This window comes from Seriola lalandi, unplaced genomic scaffold (genome assembly GCF_002814215.2).
Source record: "Seriola lalandi dorsalis isolate HSWRI2012SDOR001 ecotype SW California unplaced genomic scaffold, Sedor1 jcf7180002054630, whole genome shotgun sequence".
In the NCBI taxonomy this organism is placed as follows: Eukaryota; Metazoa; Chordata; class Actinopteri; order Carangiformes; family Carangidae; genus Seriola; species Seriola lalandi.
Window position 1 is genome coordinate 2615112 of NW_019525183.1, and position 9575 is coordinate 2624686.

General features: G+C 43.2%; 1 protein-coding gene across 4 annotated transcripts in view; it reads left to right on the forward strand.

Moving 5' to 3' along the window:
* The window catches only part of tns1a (tensin 1a), an 81086-nt gene extending 72215 nt beyond the window's left edge, over positions 1–8871 (forward strand). For all 4 annotated transcript variants that reach the window (XM_023420307.2, XM_087177724.1, XM_087177723.1 and 1 more), the window contains 14 exons: positions 1307–1381; positions 1965–1991; positions 2311–2392; positions 2538–3094; positions 3184–3270; positions 3528–3656; positions 3771–3866; positions 3956–4033; positions 4176–4247; positions 4465–4491; positions 4851–5019; positions 5167–5235; positions 5330–5359; positions 5525–8871. In XM_023420307.2, coding sequence (XP_023276075.1) covers positions 1307–1381; positions 1965–1991; positions 2311–2392; positions 2538–3094; positions 3184–3270; positions 3528–3656; positions 3771–3866; positions 3956–4033; positions 4176–4247; positions 4465–4491; positions 4851–5019; positions 5167–5235; positions 5330–5359; positions 5525–5654 — 1628 coding nt within the window. In that variant the 3' untranslated portion in view covers positions 5655–8871. The remainder of the gene's footprint in view (positions 1–1306; positions 1382–1964; positions 1992–2310; positions 2393–2537; positions 3095–3183; positions 3271–3527; positions 3657–3770; positions 3867–3955; positions 4034–4175; positions 4248–4464; positions 4492–4850; positions 5020–5166; positions 5236–5329; positions 5360–5524) is intronic.
* The last annotated feature ends 704 nt before the right edge of the window (positions 8872–9575 follow it).

A 9575-nucleotide genomic window follows, 5' to 3' on the forward strand; every position in this document is an offset into this window, starting at 1 on the left:
AAATTTAGGAAATACAAATGTAAAGAGAAGTGGATGAAAAGGGAAATTATGTTCACACACTTTAGCATTCTTTCATTCTTTTCTCGTTTCCCTCTTTCTTTCTTTTACTGGCAATATTTAAAGGAAGATGAGCACTTATTGAAAAGTGAAAGGAGGCCACACACACACACACCCACACACACATCTAATAAAATGTATTACTAATTCAACCAAACCCCTTGAGACATTAGATTTGGAGACACCCCACTCAGTCACAGCACCGACGACCATCCTGTTCAGCGGGTCTGTGAACCGGACACCTTTGTGAACCAGCTCTGCCCTCCTCCCCCAACCCCCCCACCTGCAGTCGGTCCTGAACACACAGCTGTTGCAGTAACAATCTGCTCTGTCGCACACAAAACGTCATATTTACCATCCTCACCCTCGCCACGCCACCATCCGTGAGACTCCCCGTCATGCTGTAGAGTTGGATTAATGAAACTGAAGAGTTCATTTCACCTCAGCTGTTTAGCTGCAGAATAAAACTACTTTGGTGTGTTTCGATCCGTCCGGCCTTTCAGTTCAGAAATAACTCTTCAGTTTTCTGACAACTTTCGTGTGTCTCTTCCACCACGCATAAAAACATTAATATGTCAACCTTCGTCAACCTTCAACCTTTATCCAGTGTCGCAAACTCTTCCAGTCTCAATCTGTGCGAAACCCAGTCATTGTTTGAGTGACAGCATGCTATAAATCCTCCCACATTTTCATGACTATGTACAGTACTTGTGTTGTGGTGGGGTGCTCATTGACTCATTTTCAGCCGCATCTTTTCGGACAAATTCCATTTTAATTATGGAAGTGAATTCCTCTATTATAAATGAGGATACTGATACTGTACCTGAAGCTAATGCAGCAAATAATACATTATCCTGAAGTCTATATATACAAGAATATACCGCACAGTACAGTTTCCTGTGACTTTGTTGCACTTTAACTATTTCAATTTGTACAACTAATGAGGGAATATTTGATGAAAAGCTCTGTAATGTTAATTAGGCTTATTCAATCATTCTACTTGTACATCTTCGAGTGCAAGGATCAGCTGAACATCTAAAAAAGACAAACACTTCAGTGCTTGAAATAAAAATACCTTAACCAAGTCCACTTCAAACATGTAGATCCAGCATCATGTTGTGGAGAACTGTGTCTTTTCATACCCTTGCATGGCTTTTTATACTCTACCCATCTCACTGTCATCATGTTATGCAGTTACATATGTCATGTCATGTGTTTCACTCCTTTTTGCTTGTGTGTCTGTCTGTAGCTCGCTCTCCTCCAGGTCTGGCCAAGACTCCTTTGTCAACGCTGGGACTGAAGCCACATCAACACGGTGGATCAGGTCAGTTGACACGCATCAGACATGGTATTCAGATCTTAACTGATACTAAGTCTCGGTAAAGAATTGAAACATTAGATTTCACAAGTAAATGTCCTGTTTGTTTTCCATTGGGTGATCCAGTTATTATCCATAAGATTTTAAAGGTGTAATATAGACATATGCTTCAACTTGTTCTTGCTTATTCTTGATTTACACCAAATTACACCAAATTATGAACTTCATAACATCATAATGATCCAAATTAGATCATTTTAACAACGTCAAGGAAAACAAACGGAATAGTCGATATACAGAAGCTTTGACTTCAGCTGCTGCCAGTGCATTGCAGCATCACTGCATTATGTCATGCTGTAGCTCTGTAGCTGAGTGAGCAGAAAGTGGCTCCAACTATGAGTCTCTGCTGCCCCCTGGTGCTCACATCTGTTCTTACTCCTGGAAACACTCCCACTGAATGCTAATAGCTAACACACACCCTTCAGTTCTTGCTTTCCACTCAAGTTTGTCTTCCTTGTCTCCTTCCTCTTCCACACATCTTCTCCTCTTCTTCCTCCTCCCCTCGCTTTCTATCTCTTCTCGCTGTTAGACTCTGATTCTAATGATGGAGAGCAAGGTAAGGGCATTTCTGTGGAAATATAACATAAGCGCCTCTGCACCCGACGCCAGCACAGCCTCCTGACCGCTACACTTTTTCTTTTTTTAATATTTGTGTGTTTCACTGCAACCAAATGTTTTCCTTTTCAGTTGTGCATCCCAGATTTCGACCGAATGTTTTGTTCTATTACGACTGACTTTTGACTGAACCATTTTCTATTTCTGTCACACCAACTCCAACGCCTGATAACTGCATCCCGTTAGGTTCTGTCAGGTTGTGTGAAACGCTAAGTAGAGACTGACAGTGTTTGTGTGTTCTGATGCTTTGTGATCCTCAGATAATCGCAGTTTTGGGGACTCCAGAGCACAAGCGTTCAACGCTCCTCTCTCCTCCAGCAGTCCAATTCACAGCACTGATGGGTGAGAGCATTTGTCCTTTTCTCTTAGTTTTATTGTTGAAGATCAGCTGCAAATCAATGGGGAGCACATGTTATAAAAAAGTCACTGAGCTGGTTCAAAGATGGGAAAGTAATAAAACTGCATCCACTTTTGCTTTCGTCTGCAGAAGGAGGATTGGATCTTCGGATGCCCCCCCTCACAGCCCCGCCCTCTCCTACCCCCACAGACCAGCTTCCCCCGAGGGCTCCCAGGTCAACATCATGGGCGTCCACACCGTCCCCGGCAGCCCCAACACCCTCCACCGCACAGTGGCCACCAACACGCCACCAAGCCCCGCCCTACAGAGACGCCTGGGTCAGGCCAGCCCCTCGCTGGCCAGACACCCGCCTCCGACCGGCGTCCCCTCCAGCCCTCTGATCGGCAGAAGCGCTAAAATAGTAGCCGCTGGTGTGCCTCCCAGCCCCCTGATGGGGCGCCGCACAGCAGCGAGCGGCCACAGCACACCTGATGAGCTGGGGGCTGCTTCTCGCCAGGGGAGCGCCCAGCCGCCCTCCACGCCCGCCTTCCCCGTCTCCCCGCAGTTGCCGGAGAAGAGGCACATGTCGAGCGGAGACGCGGAGAGGATGGACAACAATAACCTGACACCGACACCGGCCAGCGGAGGCAGCACGCCAAATCTGTCTGGCACTCACATGCTCCCAGACATCTCCAAGTCCATATATGGTGAGACAGTGAAAGAATGACTTTTTTATCCTAGCTCGCAGAAGGTTTGTGTCTTCTCCTGTAATCATTGTCTCCTTCCGTCCAAACAGATGGTTATCCAGACATTAAGATGAATGTCAAGTTTGTCCAGGACACCTCCAGGTTCTGGTACAAGCCAGACATCTCCAGAGAGCAAGGTGAGAGTTCCACCTTTCAAACCCACCGTGATGAGTTTATTGATCCCAAAGTGAAAGAGAGTAAAATTGCAATGACAGCCATTCTCTGCTTGATTGTGTATTCTCCTTTCATCTTCTCTTTCCCTCTGTTTATCCTCTTTTTCTCCTCCCGTCCACTTTATTTGATCAACGACTCCCGTTCCCCTCATTTTGTTTCCTTTCCAATCCCTCTCGTCTCTCTTTTTTCTCCTTGTTCTCCTCCTCTCTCCACCTTTCAGCCATCAACCTGTTGAAGGACAGGGAGCCCGGGGCGTTCATCATCAGGGACAGCCATTCCTTCCGCGGGGCCTACGGTCTGGCCATGAAGGTGGCCTGCCCCCCGCCGACTGTCCAACAAAACAAAAAAGGTTGAAAGAAAACTCTTTAGCAGCATTAAGTTTTTAATGCAACCAAATAACTGAGTTTTTGACTAATCCTTGGCCTTGATTTGGTGAATATTTGCATTCAAATGTTTTTTGCAGTTGGCGACTTGACTAACGAGCTGGTGAGGCACTTCCTGATTGAGACGAGCCCTAAGGGCGTCCGTCTGAAGGGTTGTCCCAACGAACCCTACTTTGGTGAGTTTGAGACATCACTTTCATAGACCAGCATTTCACTTGATGTCAAAGTGATCCAGTTTAGCAGAGAGGTGACTTTGTGTTTGTAGGTTGTCTCTCTGCCCTGGTGTACCAGCACTCGATGACTCCTCTGGCTCTGCCCTGTAAGCTGATGATCCCCACCAAAGGTCAGCCCGAATCTCTTCTTCACAGTCGCTCAGACATTTGATTTAAACATTGGTGTAATCTGTAGCAAAATAATTTTATGACATAACTGTTTTTTTTTGTTGTTTTTTTTTATATCTTCTCTGTTTTGTTTGTCACTCAAAGACCCAAACGAAGAGGCGTTGGAGCTCGCCACACCCACTGATCCAGTCGTTGAACTTCTCAAGCAGGGAGCAGGTAAGCATGAAAAGGGTCTCGCATTGTAGAGACTGACAACATTTTTTAATATTCTCTCAATGAGGAAACAGGGACAAGAAGAGTGACAACATTTTGATGTTAGAAGTTCCATGTGACAGGATATAACTGTAATTCGAAGCACATTTCATCGGTTTCTACATCAAATCTTTCATAAAGCAGTTCCCTTGCTCTCACACTTGTCACCTTTACCTTACAGTCCAGAAGGTTCCTGAGGAAGCCCATGGTAAATAATGCACTGTTCTGCTCTGTCATGCACTTTGACTGAATGTGAATGCGGTGATGCCTGCTCTCACAGAAACAAGTTTTTCCTCCATTTTTACCTGCAGCACAGACCAACTTAGATTTTGTCTTAAAGGAAAAAAACGACATGTTTTTAGGAAAGGGTTTAAAAGCATGTGTGTTAAACTGAAAACGGACTGTTCAAATATTCTCAATGTAAAAGATCTTACTGTATTTGTTACCAGATGTGCAGAGCATGAGAAACACTGTAAGCTTGTCCTCACTGCAGCCTCCATCCTCTGCATGCACACGTTTTTCTCTTGTATCTGTTGTTAACTAACAGTGACTCTGTTTCACTTCTAGCGTGCAATGTCCTCTACATCAACTCTGTCGATATGGAATCTCTCACGGGGCCTCAGGCCATTGCCAAGGCGATCAGTCAGACGCTGGCGACCAACCCTCTGCCCGCTGCGACCACCGTCCACTTCAAGGCGTCCGCGCAGGGCATCACGCTCACTGACAGTCAGAGGAAGTGAGTAAACACACGCAAGACTACACTAGCTGCAACACGACTGCTTAGGTGGCTGATGTTTAACCATACGTTAAATCTATGTGGCCCCTGCATGTTTATTCTCAGTACCCATGAAAATGTGTGTGTTCTTCATTTCTCCCACTGCAGACTTTTCTTCAGGCGACATTATCCCATCAACACGATAACCTACTGTGACACTGATCCCCAGGACAGAAAGTAAGAACCTTCAAGACCCTTTTGTGCACATATCTAAACACAAGATTTGTTTTTTGATTTATGAACAAATGTTTCTTTCGTTTTCTTTCCGTAGATGGGGCAAAGAAGGAGGTGGCTCAGTGAAGTAAGTTAAAATATTTAATGGTTGGAGGACAGATGTGAATACATCTTGGTTTCCTTTTTTCAGGTTATTCTGTTGGACATATTTTGCCATTATGGTGCCTAAATACCAGCAAAAAAATACTAATACTAAAATAAATACTTGTTTGTTGTTTTTTTTTAATTCAAGGCTTTTCGGATTCGTCGCAAGGAAACAAGGAAGCACAACAGACAATGTCAGCCACCTGTTCGCTGAGCTGGACATAGACCAGCCCGCCTCCGCCATCGTCAGCTTTGTCTCCAAGATGATGAAACGGTGAAACCCCCCAGCGTGTAAATGGCGGTGGCCATTTAGAAATCTTCGTTTGCGTCTTTTTGGCCAGGACTGGATGGCGTCCCTTTTTTTTTTCTGTTTCCTGTTGGTTTGTTTCTGTTTCCTTCCTCTCTTTTTTTCTCTCTGCCTTGCTGGTTTGTCTTGACTTTGGTCTTTTTTGGAAGAGTCTATTTGAAGGATTTGGTGTGGATCCAAAGTGGCGCTAGAGGATGTGTGGTGTGGAGCTGTGAACGTGACAAACATGGAGGCCATTGAAGGGAGAGAATTTATTCACAGGGTAACCTGTACTAAAAGAAAATGCTAGCTAAAGACTAAAGGAACAATGCTATGTTTAGTCGGGGAACATGTAAGGACTTGTATGTTTCAGGGTTTTCTGTTGTCGTTTTGATTGATTTGATTTACCAAAGGTAGTTGCAATACAAGTGCAAGAATGATGTAGCTATTAAGCCATTATTATTTCCTCTTTTCAAAAGATGAAGTGTTGAACAAAACAAAAAAAAAAAAAAAAGAAAAGAAATACGGTTTCTTCTTGAACTTGTCTTCAGGAAAAAAGTTGGCCTTGATGGCTTTTAGCAAAACAGTGTCTGAAGACCTTATGCATGTTAGCTTGATCTTTAAGCTTGGTTCTTCTACCTTCCACAAAAGTCATTGTGAAATCCTTAGAGTGGTCTTTTCCAGGTCTGTTGTGTGTTGGAAAGGGCTCTGCAGTGAAACAATGACTGATCTAAACTGCGCATAGCAGACCAGACTCAAACCCCCCCCACCCCCCGCCCCCGCCACGCTAAGGTCACCGCACTTTGTGTCAGTGCAGCCACACTTGCATCACCTCGGCCTCCGGTCCAAGCCCGATCGCTCTCTCTCTCCCTTTCTCTCTCAAAACCCGCTTATTGGATTACTCTCGCCTGAAATCAGCAAGCTCCTGATAGGATGGCAGACGGAGAGAGGAAGACTGTTTTGTCCACAAGATGGCGCCACTTATTCAGGCTTGGACCCTACCCTCCCCCTCTCCCCTCTCTCCCCCCTCCCTCCCCCAGCGTCACATAAACCTGCCCATCACCAACTGCTTGCATTAGTGGATCTGTTGATAGACGCTGCCACTGAAACACACTGGAAATCACCAGGGACTGGCCCAATGACCTGGACCTATGCACTGTTCTTTATGCATGTTGTTGTCCCAAAATGTACCCTCCCTCATAGCTACATTCAACATCACTGAAAACATTCTATGCTGTGTGCTAAAAACGACTTAAAAACCTTTAGACAAGTACACTGAGGTTGTATGACTTGTCAAAGACTGCATGAAATAGACAACATTTTTGTACTCTCCTCAGAGTCCTGAAAAGAAGTAGACAACCCATTGTTGAAGTAGTCACATGATGGTGAGATGTTCTATTTTTACTTTTTTTTTTTTTGTTTTTTTTCTTTAATTTTGGTCCATTTGAGCCAGGGTTACATTTCACTGTCCGGACAGTCCGGTCTTTGTTTTTTCCACAGTGTCGTCAAAATTTACATTTAGATACGATTTAGGGCAAAGGAAAAGAAAAGAAAAAAAAAAACAAAAGAACACATGGAGTTTCCACACTGTGTGCAAATGCCTGCTTGTTGAACACACGCTCAACCATTCACAATAAGCTAAGGAAAATTGATATTGATATAAATGTACATAGATATAATACTTTGAAAGGTGACATAGCGAAAAAGTATTTATTTTTGTTGCTTTGGTCCCTCATGATTACTCATATATACATATATTGTACAGTCTAGATAAAGAAGATTACCTAATGGGTTGAGAAAAAAATATATACTTATTTTGGCTAATGATTTCAAAGTCTGACGATTTTGAAATGTGTTTGAATATATGGTGTACATTACTTTGTACATGTATATGTTTGTTTTCGGCTCGTCATGTTTTTCATTTTCGCGTTCTCTCAGAACGAGGTAGGGCATGAATGAGGTAGAAGCCAAGATTCTGAATTGCATGGACAGAAGCATCTGAGTGTGTTTCCACGGCTGAGGCACACTCATAGGAGTCAATGCGTTGTAGCTGGTAGATACTAAGGTAAAGACATGCCCGTCTTAGAAAAAGGGAAGCACGAAAAAAAAAAAAAGTTGAGAAGCCAACCTCAAATGCAATATGAAAACAGCTGTATGCACCCATGACAGTTAGGATTATGATTTTGCCAAAGACACTTTACATCTATTCTGACTGGATGCATGTTGCTTTTTTATGTTCAGCTGCTACTCAGTTCCCATTCTTGTGTTTCACACTCTTAACACTGCAACACCTTGCTCAGCTTTAGCAGCAAATGTAAGAAAGCTGAACCAGCCAGGACACGCAGGAATGGGTGTTTTAAGCTCATGTATGTAACACAGGGGCCCTTGCATTTATACAGCGAGACATTCAGCTGCACATGACTAAAGCGTTTTTTTGATTTGTTTTTACTGGCGTCTCAATGCTAGAAAAATGTGTCCACCTCCGACGCCCGTTCAAGAGAGAACAGGCCTGCTGTGCCCCAATTGGAAGTGTGTAAACAAAGCACTTATATTCACTATACCAAAAGAGGAGTGACATAAATTCCATATGGGTGCCAGTGCTGGAGGTAAATAAAGTTAGACGTGTCTCACACCGTGATGCTAAAGCTCGACAGCTGCAGCTTTGTCAGACTGCCAAAGGTGTCTTCTCCAGCCCTCTCGAAAGTCAACGATTTATTTATTCTTATTTATTCTTTTTTTTTTTTTTTTTTCCTGACATGTTTTTAAAAATCTTGTTTCATCGTCGCATTATCACCACATTATCGCAGTTTTTAACGTTCAGTGTTAACGAACGGGGGAATGTATGGTGGCGCTTTATTGAAAGCAAAGAGGTACAGTGCACTTGATTGACTACTAACAAGCTTAATTTCATTTTTAGTCATTTGGAGAGAAAAAAAAAAAACACAAAAAATAAATGTTGTCTAAATAAAAAAAATCTAAACCTGCATTGTACCTGTTGGCTTTGAGTCAAGAGTTACCTTGTTTCAGTGAAAAAGAAGAGGTTTCTGTGACCCCTATGTACAGATGGGCTTATATGAATGTGCTACTATGGATGTACACAAGGGTCTCAGATTTTGTTTGCGCTTATCATTTACATTATATTGTCATGGCTTACCTGTTCCTAAGGAGAAAAAAAAAACATTAAAGCAATACAAATCAGTTACATTAAAGCTATGTGGGTGTTCATTTGGTTTTTTTGTGACTCCATAAATGAGTTTAGAAGAATCTGGATTCATGATTTTACTGCGCAAAGCTTATTTTTGATCATTTCCTTGGTTCACAGTGTTTGATTTCCATTAGTTCAGGCATCAAACATCACTCTCAGTCTCTCATCACTCAGCTTCTCTGTCAGCTGTGCAGCTCCGAGCTCCAGTCGCCTCGTTAGGTTGAATGTGCAGCACCTTGGGGAAGTTTATTTCACTCTGCATGTGCTTCCAGTGTTGTTGGGGGGTGAGCTTCAGTGAAAGCACTTGAAATGTGGTGTAAGATAAAAGCAAGGTGTTGGACACAGTTGAATAGGAAAAGCCTCTGAAAATTAAAACCTTCTCCTCATATGAAACAGATTTGCATAAGAGTTGAAGGCACATGTGACCGTTGGTTCACCCGCTGCCCTCCTCACCTTTACTTCCCGCCAAGTTATTTTACTGTCAAACGACTGCCTGTTTTAGTTGGTGCTTCCTCCAGTGTGATCCTTTTGTGACAGGGAAGCTGATTTACCTCTTTCATTTTCTTAATTATTTGCTTTTTTGCCACATATTGCTCATTAAGCCGAGCTGCAGGTGAGCAGGTCAGAGCGTGCACACAAGCCACAAGACATTTTGACATGTCACAGGAGGGAAAGCGCAGGTTTAAACACTGAAATGAATGATGGCTG